The sequence below is a fragment of the Loxodonta africana genome, chromosome 18 (genome assembly GCF_030014295.1).
Source record: "Loxodonta africana isolate mLoxAfr1 chromosome 18, mLoxAfr1.hap2, whole genome shotgun sequence".
In the NCBI taxonomy this organism is placed as follows: domain Eukaryota; kingdom Metazoa; phylum Chordata; class Mammalia; order Proboscidea; family Elephantidae; genus Loxodonta; species Loxodonta africana.
The window spans coordinates 81,384,465-81,403,784 of NC_087359.1; the positions used below are offsets into that span (position 1 = coordinate 81,384,465).

The 19,320-nt window shown below is 37.3% G+C and overlaps 1 protein-coding gene across 12 annotated transcripts in view; it reads left to right on the top strand.

The window, feature by feature from the left end:
• Window positions 1–19,320, top strand: part of ZNF624 (zinc finger protein 624) — a 73,660-nt gene that overhangs the window by 42,027 nt on the left and 12,313 nt on the right. For 5 of the 12 annotated variants that reach the window (XM_064271814.1, XM_064271817.1, XM_064271815.1 and 2 more), the window contains 2 exons: window positions 16,435–16,561; window positions 17,229–17,324. The exons of 3 other annotated variants lie outside the window; for them this stretch is intronic. In XM_064271814.1, the coding sequence (XP_064127884.1) occupies window positions 16,435–16,561; window positions 17,229–17,324 (223 nt within the window). Of the gene's footprint in view, window positions 1–8,466; window positions 8,526–11,005; window positions 11,216–16,434; window positions 16,562–17,228; window positions 17,325–19,320 lie in introns of those variants that run through there. 4 more of the 12 variants (XM_064271819.1, XM_064271821.1, XM_064271818.1 and 1 more) reach the window with 3 other exon arrangements.

Genomic DNA, 19,320 nt, shown 5'->3' on the forward strand with positions numbered 1-19,320 from the left:
CCTTGACCCCATGTCTTTCAATCATGTCTTTATGTATTTATGGAACCAATAATGTCAAAGATTAGCTTTCCTTTATCTCGCCTTTGACTGACTTCAATCACTATAAGCCAATCAGAATATTGTGTTTTGTACTTCCTCTTCTAGGCCTATAACCGCATGCCCCCACATTGCTCCCCCTTGAATTTTTGTGTTCTGTTGTAGGTAAAAAACATCATAAAGCTTGATAAGTAAAAAGAAAGTTTTACTCGGCGTACTTTCAGAGAGGCAAAAGCAGGAAAATGGATAAGCGTGCTGCCACAGCTCTGTCTGCCCGAGTCTGAGGAAATATTACAGAATAGACAAGAGTGGGGAAACAAACAACCATGTTACCACAGCCTAGTCTGCCCGAGTCCGGGAAAGTTACAGAGTCATCAGTATATATTAACATTACAAAACCATTGAAAGCGTCACCTTTTCACAGATGGGCTAGAAACTGTGATCGTACATTTCGAATCATCTTTCTTAACAATCATTGTACAGGTTTCAGTAAGGACAGTCGAAAGGGTCTTCATTGGTCCAACAATTTTCCATTCACTAAACGTTTTTTTTTTTTTAAACGCTAATAGAAAAAGATAAGAGTGGGAGATCTTTTTGTGTTCTGTTTGATTGGCTTATGTGAAAGGTTCCTTAAAAGATATTTTCCAAGATTGTCCTAGCTATTGTCTTTATACCTCAGGGCCCAGTTGATGTGTCCTTGTGAGCCCAGCTCCAGTTGGGTCACATTCTCTGTGCTCAAGGACAGAGAATAATGACTTCAATATTATCTCCTAAATCAGTTCCGTTTGCCAGGGCTCCATGTTTCCCCATTGCAATGTTCTTTCATGCTGCAGCTGTCTCTATTACCTCAATAAAACTCTTTACTTTCAATTTTAACACAACTTCATGATTTTGCTATAGGATAATGTTATACTGTGATCTCTCTGGAACTCAGCATCTTCACTTTCCCCAGGGATTTTGATTGTGTGTTTCAAGATATTCAAAAATAAAGATATTTTTCCCCTCTCCCTCTAAATTCCCGTAGGGGGTGGACTAACCCTTTGGTTCTGCCGGCACTGACCGCAGCTCTAATGAGGCCTTTCTTAGCACTTGATTGGGCCCTTCAGGGCACAACTGGACCATGCCTTTTTTTCACACTGTGTGACCTTAAAGCCTTGGAGGAGCAGGTCTCCATTGCCTGTCCTGGTGCCAGTCAGCTGTTCTGGGAACATGGACTTCCCTTCCCACTTCTATGGTGAGGCTCAGGAATGCAGGTTCCTAAGCCTGTTGATGTACAGAAATTACTTAGGCAAGATCAGCTGTAATTTTCTTCTCCCAGCCCTTTCCTGGCTGTTTTCAGTGTCCATTCTGCTTCTTCGGCCCTTAATAGACAAAATGGGCCTTTCATGGTCTATAAACTGTTCTCAGCCACGTTTTAATCCTTTTTGTTTTAAAAGCTTCAGGTCTCCTGGCAAGGCTCTTCTCAGTGCTCTTGGATACCTATTGTTAGCAGCCACTAAGTTTAAATTGTTCCCTTTGTTTTATGGAGTCTGGTGGCAGAACAAAAAAATTTTTTTCTCGGTCCTGCCTGGAAGTGGGAGGGACTGGCTTCTCTTCAGTTTTCCTTACTGCCCCCAGACAGTTGTGGGAGATCTGACAGTGTGCCATCAGCAAAAGCCAAGTTCTTTCGCCACTCTTCTGGACCAGGAACTGGGGCTTCGGCAGGAGGGGTTCCCTTGCGGTAGAGAGCAAAACATTCCTACCTTGTTGGCTGGTTCGTACTCCCTCCAGCTTTAGGCCAGGTGCTTGCACTGGCTTCCAGAATTCTGAGTCCATCAGTTCTACCACGTTATTTGTTCATTTTTTTCTTTAGTTGTTGTAGGGAAATGGAGGCTCTCAAGTGTCTGTGCCAGCATCTTGGGGAGAAGTCTACTGTCCCTAATTCTTAATATTCTTAGTTAATTAATTGAGAGTTTACAATGAAAACCTTCTTGCTAATAGGTGTGTTACCCCAGGGGAGGCGGTAGCTTCAATTTGACAGCTTTCATTTCTCTTAGTGGTGGCAGCCCTAATTTGGCAGACGGTCACACCAAAACTGATGATAATAAAATACTGAATCCTACTGCAATGTAGTCCGATTCTTGCTTTGTATTTTAAGACTCAGTACCATTAAAAATATCAACAATGTATCAACATTAGTGTAAATATTTCTAAGATGAGTTTAAATTGGTTTAGAGTTTTTATTTTATCATATAGGTTAAACTTTCTTTCTTGTGAGAACAGAATCTACCTGTTTTTTTCCAGAAAAATCAAAATTAGAAACTTACGGATTTTGTTAAGAAAAATTATTGAAAACTTACAAATAAGGCAAAAGATAGGCTCTGTTAGTATCATATTTGACCATTGTCTAATAAGCCTGTCTGAGAGTCATCTGACATAGTAGAGGAAACTTGACTTACTGTTTACTATCAGACCCTAAAGATATTAACTTGTAGAAGATTGATAAATTGTAAATTAATTCTACCTAGTAGAAAAGATAATCCCAAAAGTTATGGTTTTATTGTCCTATGGGTTTGTATTTAACTTTACAATCTTATTACAGAATTCCTTTTTTCCAATAACTATCTACATCTCGAAAATCCTGGTGGCATAATTGTTAAGAGCTACAGATGCTAAGCAAAAGGTTGGCAGTTTGAATCCACCAGCCGCTCCTTGGAAACTATAGAGCAGTTCTACCCTGTCCTATAGGGTCACTATGAGTTGGAATCAACTCAACGGCAACAGGCATCTACATATCTGTTTCTTGTATCTCCTTTGAACCAACTTTGTCAACCCGCTGATTCCCTCATTAATGATTTAAGTAAATCTTTAAAATATATTCACTACATTTTCACTAGTTGTCTTTTAAAGTTTTTGAAAATTATACCTTGACAACTGGTTTGATTCCAAACAGAATTTTTCTTTTTGTTTCTGTGAGAAAATGCATTCTAGGATTCCATCTTTATACATAATATTTTTGAAATGTAGGCTAATGATTCTTAAAGTTATCCTTAAGTACATAGCACTTTTGACTTTAAAGTTTAATGGAAATATCCATAGTTTCAGACTTTGAATCATAAACCACAGGAAAATATTAGTAATCTTTGACACAGTGAAAAGTTTTATATGATTGACTATTGTTCTTCTGACAGAGGGAGTTCCTGGCAGAAGTTTAACTTTGAATGACTCTTCCTTAAAATTGTGTATACTGTTTATAGGTCCTGAACTTAGCTTTTTAAATTTTTAAGTATATTTTAATTGTTAAGAATGAAACAGAGTTTCTGTAGAATAAGAATTTTGTTCAGATTCAAAGATTTATAAATCGGGAAGCACCAAAATGAAAGTTCAAAATTGCGTTCCAAAGAGGGAGCATAAGCACACGTCCTTTACACTCGTTTTTCAGAACTCCATCTAAAGTTGGGGAAAAGTTCGGGCGTACATTTGCACGGTTGATATTCAACATGCTCTGTGAGACTCATTTATCAAGACTCTCCATTGGCTAGGGTACTCACCTCAGGCACAGTTTCCTATGTTCTGGAGCTAGCTCCTGCAGCCGTCTGGGTGGAACACCTCAGAATGTTGCAGAGAAAGTTATCTTGGTCAAGGATATTGTCAAGGGTCAAGTACTGTAAAAAGCAGAGGCAGGGCCCTGGGACAAAACGGAGCTTGATTCAGACCTCTGTCAGCCGTTTTAATTGTCAAGTACCTCAGTTTTAGAGCGCTCTTTCACATAATAAAGTGGATCCTTGCTGGCTGCTAGCGGAAGAGCAGGCAGTTCAAATCCACCAGCTGCTCCTTGGAAAACCCTATGGGACAGTTCTACTCTGTCTTAGAGGGTCACTATGAGTCAGAATCAACTCGATGACAATGGGTTTTCTTTTCACATGATAATACTTTATAGCATTTAATTTGATTATCAAGAAGTCTTTCATTTAATTTTTTTTTCTGTTTTTGTTTAGTTTGTAGTATGGCTATTGCTGACATTTTTTAAATGGTACAGTTTTCTAGCATAGTTCTTCTGAAGAGGAAATTTCAGTGTTAAATATTTTCCTTTATTTTACAGGTACATGTTTTTTAGTTTAAACATACAGCAAAGAAACTATAGAAGATTTATGAAGAAAAACTTGTATTTGTATGACTTTAAGGAAATTAAACCACTATAGTCACAGATTAGTTAGACTAAAAGGAGAAAGTCAAGATGAAAGGGTCTTGATGCTTTCTGATAAATAGGATTAAAATATTTGTGTACTAGAGAAGTCACAAACTAAAATCAGTGAAGTCATGGACAGTGAGTTAATGATCACAGTGCCGGTATATGTATATGTACAAAATACCAAAAACCAAACCCGTTGCCATCAAGTCAATTCCGACTCATAGCAACCTATTGGACAGAGAACTGCCCCATAGGGTTTCCAAGGAGAGCCTGGTGGATTCAAACTGCTGACCTTTTGGTTAGCAGCCGTGTCTCTTAACCACTACACCACCAGGGTTTCCATATGTATGTATATATATGTTTCAAATTTAGGTAAGCAACTTAAGAAATTTAAGGCATGATAAAGAAGTCAACATAAATGTCTAGGCGGCAAAATGGACCCAGGGTCCTGTTCCTTGGTAACTACAAAGTTAAGATAAATGTAAAATGTTGGGTTCAGACACCCCTTATGTGAAGCTCTGTGCCTAGATGGGAAGTGGAATTGTTCGTTTAATTTCTCTTTCAGAATGTTCACTGCCAGTGTATAGAAGTAATTGCTTTTTGTATTCATCTTGTGTTCTTAACCTTTCAATTCATTTGTTAGTTCTAATAGGTCTTTTTGCGTATGTGAGTTCCTTAGGATTTTCTACTTACAGGATTATGTCATCTGTAAATAGAGATTATGCCATCAGCAAATAGAAATTTGCTTCTTCCTTCCCAATCTGGATGCCTTATATTTCTTTTTCACTCCTAATTGTCCTTGCTAGAACCTGCTTTACAATATCGAATAGAATTGACAGAGCAGATTTCTTTATCTTATTCCTGATCTCAGGGGGAAAGCGTTCAGCCATTTACCACTAAGTATAATGTAAAATAAGAATTTTATTCAGAAGGAAAGATGTGCATCAGGGTTGTATTCTTTTACCATACCTATTCAATCTATATGCTGAGCAAATAATCTGAGAAGCTGGACTATATGAAGAAGAATGGGGCATCAGGATTGGAGGAAGACTCATTAACAACCTGCATTATGCAGATGACACAACCTTCCTTGCTGAAAGTGAAGAGGACTTGAGGCACTTACTAATGAAGATCAAAGACCACAGCCTTCAGTAGGGATTGCACCTCAACATAAAGGAAACAAAAATCCTCACAACTGGACCAATGAGCAACATCATGATAAATGGGAGAAAAGATTGAAGTTGTCAAGGATTTCATTTTACTTGGATCCACAATCAACAGCCATGGAAGCAGCAGTCAAGAAATCAAAAGACGCATTGCATTGGGTAAATCTGCTGCAAAGGACCTCTTTAAAGTGTGGAAGAGCAAAGATTCCACCTTGAAGACTGAGGTGCACCTGACCCAAGCCATGGTATTTTCAGTCGCATCATAGACATGTGAAAGCTGGACAATGAATAAGGAAGACTGAAGAAGAATTGACGCCTTTGAATTGTGGTGTTGGTGAAGAATATTGAATATCCCTTGGACTGCCAAAAGAACGAATAAATCTGTCTTGGAAGAAGTACAACCAGAATGCTCCTTAGAAGCATGGATGGCGGAACTGTGTCTTACATACTTTGGACATGTTGTCAGGAGGGATCAGTCCCTGGAGAAGGATATAATGCTTGCAGAGTGCAGGGTCACCGGAAAAGAGGAAGACCTTCAACTAGGTGGATTGACACAGTGGCTGCAACAATGAGCTCAAGCATAACAACGATTGTAAAGATGGCTCAGGACCGGGCAGTGTTTCATTCTGTTGTGCATAGGGTCACTATGGGTCAGAAGGGACTCAACGGCACCTAACAACAACAACAACAACAACAACATAACGTTAATAAGTATTATACATCAACATAAAGAAAACAAAAATCCTTACAACTGGACCCATAAGCAACATTACGATAAATGGAGAAAAGATTGAAATTGTCAAGGATTCCATTTTACTTGGATCCACAATCAACACCCATGGAAGCAGCAGTTAAGAAATCAAAAGATGTGTTGCGTTGGGCAGATCTGCTGCAAAGGACCTCTTTAAAGTGTTGAAAAGCAAAGATGTCACCTTGAAGACTGAGGGGCACCTGACCCAAGCGGTGGTATTTTCAATCATGGCATGGGCATGTGAAAACGTGACAATGAATAGGGAAGACCAAAGAAGGATTGCTGCCTTTGAATTGTTGTGTTGGTGAAGATATTGAATGTACCATGGAGTGCCAAAAGAACAAACAAATCTGTCTGAGAAGAAATACAACCAGAATGCTCCTTAGAAGCAAATATGGCAAGACTTCATCTTACATACTTTGGACATGTTATCAGGAGGGATCAGTTGCTGGAGAAGGACATCATGCTTAGTAAAGTACAGGGTCAGTGAAAGAGAGAAAGGCCTTTAACCAGATGGACTGACACAGTGGCTGCAACAATGGGCTAAAGCATAACAACAATTATAAGGATGGTGCAGGACCAGGCAGTGTTTTGTTCTGTTGTGCATAGGGTCGCTATGAGTTGGAACCGACTCGATGGCGCTAACAACCTAACAATGATGTTAAAAGTGGATTTTTCATGGATGGCTTTTATCAGATTGTGGAAATTTCCTTGTATTTTTAGTTTTTCTGAGCATTTTTTTCATGGAAAGGTATTGGGTTTTGTCATGTAGTTTTCTTGCATCTATTAAGATGATTGTGTGGTTTTTGTCCTTTATTATATTAGTACAGTACATTCCCAGTTTCCATTCCCAGCCAGAACACCTCAAGCACAGCCACCACTGGCTTGTATCTTGCTGTGATGCTGAACAGATTTCAGCAGTGCTTTCAGGCTGACTGGGAATAAAGGCCTGGTGATACACTTTCAAAAAATCAACCATGAAAGCTGTATGGAACACCATGATCAAATTCCATTGTGCATGGGGTCACCAGAAGTTGGGAGCCAGCTCAACAGCAGCTGGCAGCATTACTTTGATCTTTTTATGTTAAATCAAATTTGTATTCCAGGGTGTATAATTGCCATGGTTCATAATCCCCTATATATGTTCCTGAATTTGATTTGCTAGTATTTTGTTGAGAATTTCCTGTCTGCGTGAATAAAGGAAATCATTTATCTTTTTTTGGTGATGTCTTTGTCTGATTTTGGTAGTACTGGTCACATAGAGGGAGCCATGGTGGCACAGTGGTTAAGTGCTCAGTTGCTAACCAGCAGCTGTGTGGGAGAAATATGTGGCGGTCTGCTTCCATAAAGATTAAAAAAAAAAACAGCCTTGGAAATCGTACGGGGCAGTGCTACTCTGTCCTATAGAGTCCCTGTGATTCGGAAACAGCTTGAAGCAACATCTTTGGTTTTTTTTTGGTCTCATAGAATGAGTTGGGAATTGTTTCCTACTCATATTTTTTGGAAGAGCTTGTGAAGGATTTATGTTCATTGTTCTTCAAATGGTTGGTGGAAGCATCTGGGCCTGAGCTTTTTTTTGCAGAATGTTTTTGATTGCTCATTCGATCTCTTATTATAGATCTATTCAGATTTTTATTTCTTTTTGAATCAGTTTTAGTAATTTGTGTCTTTGTAGGAATTTGTCTATTTCATCTAGGTTATATAATTTGTTGGCATACATTTGTTCCCAGCATTCCCCTTTTAATGTTTTTTTTATGCAAAGTCAGTAGTGATGTCTCCTTTTTTATTCCTGATTTTAGTAATTTGAGTCTTGTTTTTTTATTGGTCAGTCTAGCTAAAAAAGAAAACCAAAATCAAACTTGTTGCTGTCAAGTTGATTCTGACTCATAGAGACCCCAAACGACAAAGTAGAACTGCTCCCAGGATGCCTGGCAGATTTGAACTGCTGACCTTTTGGTTAGGAGCTGTAGCTCTTAACCACTATGCCACCAGGGTTTACAGTCTAACAAAAGGTTTGTTAATTTTGTCGGTCTTCTTCAGGGAACCAGCTTTTGGTTTCATTGAACTTTCTGTATGGTTTTTCAATTCTGTCTGTCATTCTTTTTCCGCTCTAAACAAACAAAAAAATCTATTGCTGTAGAGTCAATCCTGACTCCTAGCCACCCTACAGGACAGCGTAGAACTGCCCCACAGGGTTTCCAGTGGATTCAAATTGCCAACCTTTTCTGCTCTAGTCTTAATGATTTCTTTCCTTCTGCTTGCCTTACTTTTAGTTTGTTCTTTTTCTAGTTTCTTAAGTTAGAAATTTAGGTTATTGAGATCTCTCTTCTTTTTTATTACAGGTGTTTACAGCTATAAATTTCCCTCTAAGCACTGCTTTAGCTTCATCTCATACATTTTGGTATGTTGTTTTCTTTTTAATTCATCTGAAAATACTAATTTTGTTATTTTTTTTGACCCATTAGTGATTTAGGAGTGTGTTGTTTAATTTCCACATATTTGTGAATTTTCCAAATTTCCTTATTACTGGTCTCTAATTTCATTCTGTTTCTGTTGGAATGTATAGTTTGTATGATTTTAATCACAAAAATTAATTTAGCTTATTTTATGACCTAAAATATTGTATGTCCTAGAGAATGTTGTGTGTGCACTTGAGAAGAATGTGTCTTCTGCTGTTGTTAGGCATAGTGTTCCATTAGATCTAGTTGGTTTATAGTGTTGTTGAAGTCTTTATCCTTGTGAGTCTTCTGCCTTGTTCTACTCACTACTGAAAGTGGTATACTGAAGTCTTAAACTATTATTGTTGAATTGTCTCTCTCTCCCTTCAGATCTCTTACTTTTTGCTTCCTGCATTTTGGGCCTCTTTTATTATATGAACTAAAACCAAAACCAAACCCGTTGCCATCAAGTTGATTTTGACTCAGAGCAACCCTATAGGACAGAGTAGAACTGCCCCATAAGGTTTCCGGGGAGTGGCTGGTGGATTCAAACTGCTGACCTTTTGGTTAGCACCTGAGTTCTTAACAACTGCATCATGAGGGCCTCTTGTTACATGAATATATGTTTAAATTTGTTATACCTTCCTGATGCATTAACCAATTTATGTATCATTATAAAATGTCCTTCTTTCTCTAATAACATTTTTTGTCTATTTTGTCTGATATTATTATCACTACTCTAAGCTCTCTTTTGGGTACTGTTTGCATAGTATATCTTTTTCCATCTTTTACTTGCAAGCTATTTCTGTCTTTGAATTTAAGTATGTCTTTTGTAGACAGCATATGTTTGTATCATGTTTCCTTTTTATCCATTCTGCAGTTTTGATTACCTTTCTATTCTATTTACATTTAATGTAGTGTCTGACATTTTACTGTTTCTTTTCTTTACCTTAGTGTCTTTTTTGTTCTACTGTTCTTGCATTATTGCCTTCTGTTGTGTGAAGTATTTTCTAGTATACTATTTAATACCTTTGTTTTTTATATATATGTAGTCTTTTTTTTATTCTCTTAGTGTTTTTTTTTTTAGTTATTCTCTTAGTGGGGATTACAATTAACATCTTAACTTGAAATGATTTAGGTTGAGTCAGTACCAACTTAATTTCAGTTGTATATAAACCCTTGTTCCAGGATAACTGCATTCCCTTCCCTTTCGTTATACTGTTATTGTCATACAAATTGCATCTTTTATACACACAAAAATACATTAATATTGTTATCCATATATAGTGAAACCTGTGAGAGCTGGAACTCAATGGGACTGCCTTGTTTTTCTGGGCCTTGCAAGTTTTCTGTCTTTGACAGGGTGCAGTCTTACCACTTTCCTGTCACTCATTTTAGCAGAAAATAATTTGAGTTTTCCTTCTCTGACAGGTTTCTGCCTTACACAGGTCCTGGCTTTCACAGATTTTACTGTAGTTACCTTTACCTGAGCTCTTTATTTTCTCAGTGGAATAATGTTACTCTTCAGTGTTGTTTCATTTCAGCCAAAAGGCACCCTTTAGAATTTTTTGTAGAATCTAAATTCTCTTAGTGGTTTTTTGTTTGTGTGTTTGTTTTCCCCGGATATAGAATTCCTTGTTGACAGCCTTTTTCTTTCGGCACTTTAAATACGTTACACACTGCCTTCTGGCCTCCAGGATTTTTGATGAGAAATAAGCTGTTGTTATTGAGGATCCCTTTTATATGATGTGTTGCTTCTCACTGCTTTCAAGATTTTCTCCTGCTTTTGATATTTGACAGTTTGACTATGATATATCTAGTGTGGATCTCTGTGAGGTATCCTACTTGGTATTAATGGAGCTTTCTTAGATGAACTGATTAATCAAATTTGGGAAATTTTTTGCCATTCTTTCTTCAAATATTTTTTCTGCCCCTTTCTCTCTCTTCTTTCCATGAGACTTCTATTATGTGTATATTGTTATGTTTGATGGTATTCTACAGGTCTCTGAGGCTCTGCTCATTTTTTCTCTATTTTTTCCTTTTTGTTTCTTCAGTTTGTATAATCTCAATTGGTTTGTCTTCATGTTTGCTGTTTTTTTTTTTCTGCCTGCTTAAATCTGCTGTTGATCTCCTCTAGTAAATTTTTAATTTCACTTATTTTACTTTTCAACTACAGAACTTCTATTTAGTGAGCTATGCATCTCATACTTTCTTTTTAGTTTTTAGACATGGTTTCCTTTAGTTCTTTGAACATACTTAAAATAGCTGATATAAAGTCTTTGTCTAGTAAGCACAACATCTTAGCTTCTTCAGAGACAATTTGTGTTGAATGATTTTTTTGTGTTGACTGTGTATGGGGCATATTTTCTTGTTTCTTTGGGTGTCTTGAAATTTTTTTTGTTGAAAACTGAATATTTTAATAATATGATGTGTGGTATCTAAGATGCATCAATTGGTCTCAACCTACCTGGAACAAAGGAGAATGAAGAACACCAAAGACACAAGGAAAATATGAGCCCAAGAGACAGAAAGGGCCACATAAGCCAGAGACTCCATCAGCCTGAGACCGGAAGAACTAGATGGTGCCTGGCTACCACCAATGACTGCCCTGACAGGGAACACAACACAGAAACCCTGATGGAGCAGGAGAAAAGTAAGATGCAGACCTCAAATTCTAGCAAAAAGACCAGATTTAGTGGTCTAAGACTGGAGGGACCCCAGAGGTCATGGCCCTTGGACTCTCTGTTAGCCCAAAACTAAAACCATTCCTGAAACCAACTCTTCAGACAAAGATTAGACTCGACGGCACTGGGTTTGTTTTTTTTTATAAGACATAAAATGATACTGATGAGGAGTGTGCTTCTTAGCTCAAGTAGACAAATGAGACTACGTGGGCAGCTGCTATCTGGAGGGGAGATGAGAAGGCAGAGGGGAACAGGAGCTGGCTGAATGGACACGGGGAATACAGGGTGGAGAGAAGGAGTGTGCTGTCACATTCTAGGGAGAGCAACTAGGGTCACATAACAATGTGTGTATAAGTTTTTGTAGGAGAAACTGTAAACTTTCACTTAAAGTGCGGTAAAAAAAAAAGGAGAGAGAGAGAATCACACACACAAAAAAATGATAATATAATGTAACTACTCTGGATATCAGATTCACCACCTCCCTAGGGTATTTTGTTGTAGAAGTTTATTGTTATTACTATTTCATTTTTTCTTTTGTTTTATTTTTAGTGATTTTCCTGAATGAATTCTGTAGTCTGTATTCTTTGTTGTGTATAACCACTGAAATCTCTTCTTGATTAACTTAGTAGTCAGCTAATGATTGTAAGAATATTTCCTTAAATGACTTGAACTATAAGTCTTGTAATGTTCCTGAAGGACTCCATGTGTTTCTCGGAGTACACCTTCTACTTTCAGGCAAAGAATTTAGAACTCTACCTGAGCCTTTACTTTTTACATAGCCCCTCAGAGGTGAGAGCTGAGGACCTTCTCAGTCCTTTCCTGGGGCTTATCTCTTGGTAGTAGAGAAAAAAAGCCCAGTAAGTTTGTTAGGATTACAACTGAAGTAATTAATAAATTTTATGAACTGTAATTATCTACTGCACTATCCATGTTTTATTATTAACTGAATTATCTATAATTACCTAAAATTATCACAAAGCTTGATGTCCAAATAAAGAGATTTAAACAATTTGATAAGCATACTTGTATAAATGTCAGAAAAACACAGGAAATCTGTTTGTTTTGGTATAGAACGGACCATAGCCAGATTTTATCTAATTTGAGATCTTTGCATGATTAATTATGGTTCTTAGTTCATTAGGTCATAGAGTATAGTGTTACAAACCTGAATTCTGGAACCAGACTGCCTAGGCTTCAAACCTGATTCTGTCTGTTGTTACTTTTGTGAACTTGGGCAAGGCACCTCACTTTCCTTATTTTTAAATAGCTTCCCCTTAGGGTTGCTGTGAGAATTTGATCAATTAATACATGATAAGCACAGAACCTAACATAGAATAAAGCAGTTGCCATGGAGCCAAGTCTGACTCTTGGTGATCTCACGTATGTCAGAGTAGAACTGTACTCCACGGGGTTTTCAACAGCTGATTTTGTGTAAGTAGCTCACCAGGCCTTTCTTCCAAGGCACCTCTGGGTTGACTTGTACTGTCAACCTTTTGGTTAGTAGCTGAGTGCATTAACCGTCTGTACCACACAGGGACGCCAACATACAGTAAGCAGTAGACGTATATAGGAACCCTGTTGGCACAATAGTTAAAGCATTCGACTGCTAATTGAAACAGTGGTTCGAGACCACCGGCAGCTCCATGGGAGAAAGACGTGGCAACCTGCTTCCACAAAGATTTACAGCCTTGGAAACCCTGTGAGTCACTATGAGTCGGAACCAACTCGATGGCAGTAGGGAGAGTATATAATGGGTCCCCATGTACCTATTGCCCACCTTCAATAGCTATCAACTTATAGACAATCATATTTCCTTTGTAATCCCATCTTCCCTAATTAGTTATTTTGAAACAAATCCAAGACATCATTTTGTTTCATTTATAAATATTTCATTATATATCTCTATCAGAGATTATTTTTTAATGCTAAGTATCCCCCCAAAAATCCATTGCCATCAAGTCAATTTCAACTCATTAATATGACTATTATTGGTAAACCTTCATATCGTCAAATATCAAGTTGTTATTTGTTTCCCCAGTTGAATTATATGTTCTAATTGTATGTTTCTCTTAGGTCACGTAATCTAGAGGTTCCACTTCCCTTTTTTCCTACTTCTTATAACTTATTGGCGAGATGAGATCATTTGTACTACAGAGCTATACTGTCCAATACAGTACTCACTAGCCACATGTGGCTGTTGAGGACCTGCAATGTCCAAATTGAGATGTGTTGTAAATTTAAAACATACACTTGGTTTCAAAGATGTGGTACAAAAAAAAATAATAATGTAAGGTATCTCATTAACAATTTTATGTTGTTTATATGTTGAAATTACAATATTTGGGGTACATTTGATTAAATAAAATATATTATTAAAATTAATTTTGTCCATTCTTTTTTTAACTTTTTTTGGTGAAAATACACACCAACAATTTCTGCATGTACAATTTAGTGACATTGATTATATTCTTTAAGTTGTGGAACCATTCGCTCTGTCCTTTCCCAAATTATTCCACCATCATTAACAAAAACTCACTGCTCCCTAAGCTTCTCATCTAACCTTTTGAGTTGCTGTTGTCAATCTTACCCCATATAGACACTGTATTTTTACACAAATAATGCACTTTCGACATTTGTTTGCCAACTGCTCCCTCTCCCATTGAGGTATTTTTGTAAGCACTGCTATGTCAATTTTTTTTTAACATGTAAAAAAAAAATGCCTAGGGAGATGCCTTGCAGGGGGAAGGAGTGTTTGGCAAACAAACATAAAAGGCACACGTTATTTGTGTAAAAATACAGTCATTCTTTAAAAGAGCACAATGCTCAAGGCAGACAGTTTTTACAAATTAAGCTAAACTATGGTTTAAAGATTTCAGGGGGTACTGTAAGTTTAAGATTTACAGATTATCTCAGAGCAATAGTTTCAGGGATTCATCTAGCCTCAATGGGTCCAGAAAATCTGAATTCCATGAGAATTTGAGATTCATATTCTGAATTTACCCACTTTTGATCAGGATTCTTCTATAGAATCTTAGATCAAAACATAGCTACTGAAAAATTTAAAATATGGCTTGCTTTATCTTTCTATTGGACAGCACTGCTTTAAAATTTCCCACAGTCTGGATTTTACTAATTGCATCCCCATGGGATGATTTAACAAGCCCTCTGTCCTGTGCATTTCCTTTAAATTATTAGATCTAAAGTCTTGATTATATTCAAGTTTTGATTTTTTTTTTGGTTGTTGTTGATTTGGACCAGAGTATTTCACATTGGTGGGCTATGCCATCAGGAATTACATAATGCCTAGTGAGACCCTATCATTATGTCATCAGCCACTGATAATGATTGCGTAGATCCTTTACTTCATTACCCAGAAACCTACTGCCATTGAGTCAATTCCAACTCACAGCGACCCCATAGAACAGAGTAGAACTACCCCATGTGGTTTCCTAGGAGCGCCTGGTGGATTCAAACTGCCAACCTTTTGGTTAGCAGCTGTAGCTCTTAACCGCTACGCCACCAGGGTTTCCTTTAATTCATTAAAAAAAAAAAAATTAATTCATTAGAGGTGGCAAAATAGTGATATTTTAATTCTGCCATTCCTTCTTCATTTATTGGCTGCAATTCTTTCATAAAGAGAAATCTCCGCTCGTTGAAATCTCCGCTCGTTAATGATTTGGTTACATTGACATACGGTTTGCATAAGAAAGGAAGGACAACAGGTTGATTATTTTTACTTATATACCAAATTCCAGGCATCCCCCAAAGTGATCAATGAGGTTTTTGTTTTTTAAGTATCATTGTAAACTCATGAATTCAAACGTATTAGATGTTTTTCAAATCCATTGCCATTGTTATCCTTATTGATGCTGAAATTGCCCCTTCATCGGCCAGTGGAAGCCTCATAAGGTTTTCTCCTGAGTCTTAGGCATGATTCTAGTAATCTTTGGTTCCTTGCTTTTTAGTATGACAGAATGTTCCAGTATATCCCTGGTTCCTTTTAGTGGGAAATAGTATTTAGAGGTCACAATCTGGATTATGTAATGCTAAGGTATTGGTTATTTTTTCTACATCTTTTCAGTAGATGAAACTAGGAAATACTTATTTTTCCTTAAAGATAAAATACTTCATGAGTTTGTACTGATACTTCCAATTCAAATTCAGAACTATGGGAGTTTTACCTAATATCAATATTATTTCTTCTTTCTCAATGCCAAATATTACTACTTCTGAGCAACATCAAAATAGTTACTCACTTGCTTGATCTAAAACTACACACATAACAGAGAATACCATTACTGTCACTACCACCAACGATAAGATTGTTTACTGAAAACAGTTTTTGCTGTTCTATTTGTCCTCATGTCCTACTGTATCCCACTAGGAGTATACGGTCAAATTGTTGTGTTTTAGTTACTGGAAATAGTTCCTCTGAACGGTTATGCCACTAACTAGTATCATCTTACTTTTAATATTTATTGATTACTATTTTAAATTTAAAATTTTGTTTTGTAGTGTAAAATAGCTATGTAGTTCCAAAAGTCAAATACACAAAACAGATATTCCAGTTTCCTTCAAACTATTTCCTATGAGTCATTCTTCCATTTTTTATACCAGCTACTTTTTTTTCATGTCTTCAGCAAAGAAATTCCACAAACTCCCATAATTTCTGATTTTTCTTTCTCAAAGAGACAACTTATAGTATTCTATTTCTACTATCTGAATGATAAACTGTATCTTTTATTTATATATGCTCTGTAAATTGGAACCAAGATACTATACTATAGATACAAGTGATAAAGCAGTGTTTTGATGGAGAAAAATTATTTGAGCAGAAACTACTGGCTGTTTTAATATATTTTAAAGATTTTCAGGCGAGGAGGAAACCATGCCGTTTGATTATAGATAGTACAGCAGGGCCGATAGGTAGAAGTTACAGAAAATCAGATTTGAATTAGTCTTAAAAGATGCTAACAGTTAAAACTACAAAAATGAAATGGCCTTCCTCTTTAGTTTTTAAATGCTTGTCACTGGGAGAGTCATGTATCCTATGAGAGGTTGAACTGGTTGGTCTCCATAGTCATTTGGTGATTTTGCTTTCTAGAGTTCTTCCCTGGTTTTTTACGTATTATTCTGCTCAACGGGCTGATTGTATACTCTCTGGGTGATCACAATATATTAATTTTAGGAAACAGTGACATTTAAGGATGTGGCTATCGACTTTACATTAGAGGAGTGGAGGCTGATGGACCCTACACAGAGGAACCTGCACAAGGATGTGATGCTAGAGAATTACAGGAATCTGGTCTCCCTGGGTAAGAATAATTTCTCTTCTGTGTTTCTTTATATGCCCATTTGCCCAGATTTGCAGAAGATATAGAGCCTCTCGAAGCTTAACTGAATTTTGGTTCAGCATTTAGGCTTCAAAACCTCATAATCTTAGGGCATATTGTTATTCCTTACTCTCAACTGAAAAACTTAGCTCGTTGTAGAGTGAAATATATATTTCACTGGAATCTTGGAGACTGGTGACAGTCCCCCAGATTTAGGACCAAAGTAATTTTTAGACACTTCTATGATTTTTTTTTTATTATAAGTGGAGGTTATTACCAGCCTCCACATAGAGAGGAACAAATGTATTCATTTTCTGTCTAAATTCAGATTATTCCAATGATCTATTATCCCACCAAACCTGGGATACCTTTGTAATTCTTTAGGACACCACTGTATAATACATTCTGCTATGATGGAAATGCTCTGTGTCTGCACTGTCCAATATGGCAGCCACTAGCCACTTGGCAAGTGCAGCTGAGAATTAAATTTTACCTAATTTAATTCAAATTTAAATAGTCACATGTGACTGGTACAGATGTAGAATTTCTTATAATGACCACTCTGCACAGAAAATTAAGAACTGAGACTGAATTTGGAAATGATTCTTGCTCATAGCCACAATAAAATGTTTTATTTTTATTTGAACAGGGCTTGCAGTTTCCAAACCAGACATGATATCTCATTTGGAGGATGGGAAAGGACCATGGGTGGTAGTGAGAGAAATTTCAAGAGCCCCATATCCAGGTGAATGCAGAGAAATCAGGAAAATGGTATTTATTTCAAGTAACAGGTTAAAGATGGAGAGAAGATTTGAAATATTTTTTAGGGTAACTTTGCTCAAAGCTTTGCTGAAAGAGAGTCCTGGTGGCACAGTGGTTAAGCGCATACTGCTAACCAGAAGGTTGCAGTTTGAACCTAGCCAATCCATGGCAGAAGGACGTGGCAGACTACTTCCGTAAAGATTTACAGCCTTGGAAACCCTATGGAGCAGCTCTACTCTGTCCTGTAGGGTTTATGGTTCAGATTTGACTTGACGGCAGCAGTTTGGTTTTGCTCAAAGAGAAGTTTCCTTGTCTCTTCCTCTTTCCCTGCCCCTTTCTCATACCTCCCCCTAGTAGAGACAGAGAAATTGATGTTGCAAGACACAGATGGGAATCACTGAAGGACTTTGAGAATGTGGAAGGGGATAGAATTTAGAATGAAAAAGGAGGGATTTATCTTCCATAGTTAGGAAGGCCACTTCCTCTTGTAACACTAGGAAAAATGGAGAAGATGGGTATGGATATAGGTCATGATGGTGGGAAGATTCTATTACAACAGCTTTTGTGCTTTCTGTGAGGGCAAGAGAGTTGTGAGAGATGGAAAGTTACATTTTTTATGGTATATAGAAATCCCCAGGGAAGCTCCTAGTTCTTCAGTAGTTACTAAAAAAAAAAAAAAAACTGCCATTGAGTCAATTCCAACTCTTGGTGACCCCATGTATGTCAGATAGAACTATGCTCCATTGGGTTTTCAATGGCTGATCTTTTGGAAGTAGATTGCCAGGCCCTTCTTCAGAGGTGCTTTTCAGTAGACTGGAACTGCCAGCCTTTCAGTTAGCATTTTTGTTTCAGTTTAGTGAGTTATATTTATCTAGGGATTGATTCTTTTTGAATTCTTTCTATTGTGTGTTTATTTTGTTTCATTACTTTCCCTCTTATCTTTGTTGTTGTTGTTAGTTGCAATTGAGTTGGCTCCGACTCATGGGGACCCCATGTACAACAGAACAAAATATTGCTTGGTTGTGCCCCATCTTCATAATCTTTGGTACGTGCAAGTCTATTATTTCACCACTGTGTTATCTGAGAGCCTTCCAGTTTAGAGGGCTCATCTTCCAGCGCTATATTGGGAAATATTCTGTTGTGATCCATAGGGTGTCCATTGGCTAGTTTTTGGAAGTGCATCACCAGGCCTTTCTTCCTAGTCTGTCTTAGCTGGAAGCTTCACTGAAACCTATCCACCAGGGGCAACCCTGCTGATGTTTGAAATGCCACTGGCATAGCTTCTAGCACCATAGCAACCTGCAAACCACTACAGTACAACACATTGACGGATGGGCTAAGGCTCTTAGCTTTATTTCATTATTTTCACCTTCTCAGGGATTAATTTGCTTATCTTTTCTAACATCTTGAGTTGGATGCTTACATCGTTATTTTTCCCCCATTGTTTTCTTTTCTTATAATGTATTAAGGACTCTCAGAACTGAATCACATGGATTTAGTATGTAGAAAACAAAACAAACCCATTGCCGTCGAGTCAATTCCAACTCATAGCGACGCCATAGGACAGAGTAGAACTGCCCCATAGAGTTTCCAAGGAGGGCCTGGTGGGTTCGAACTGCCAACCCTTCGGTTAGCAGCCATCGCACTTAACCACTATGCCACCAGGGTTTCCCTAGTATGTACGGCCTTCATAAATTTTGAGTGCAAATTATGTGATAAATTTTCATAGTGATTTCTTTGGACCATTGAGTTATTTTTAAGTTTTTTAAATTTTATATGGAACGTTTCTGATAATATTGTTATCTTTAATTCTACTGTGTCAGAGAACACACTTTTATGGAAGGAGATCTCTAAGTCTTTCTTCTGATTTCAGTCTTTGCAAATTTCTTAGAACTTTCTTTAAGACCCAGCACATGGTCAATTTTTGTAAGCATTTTGTGTGCACTTGGAATTAATGCACAGCCTGCAGATATTGAGCA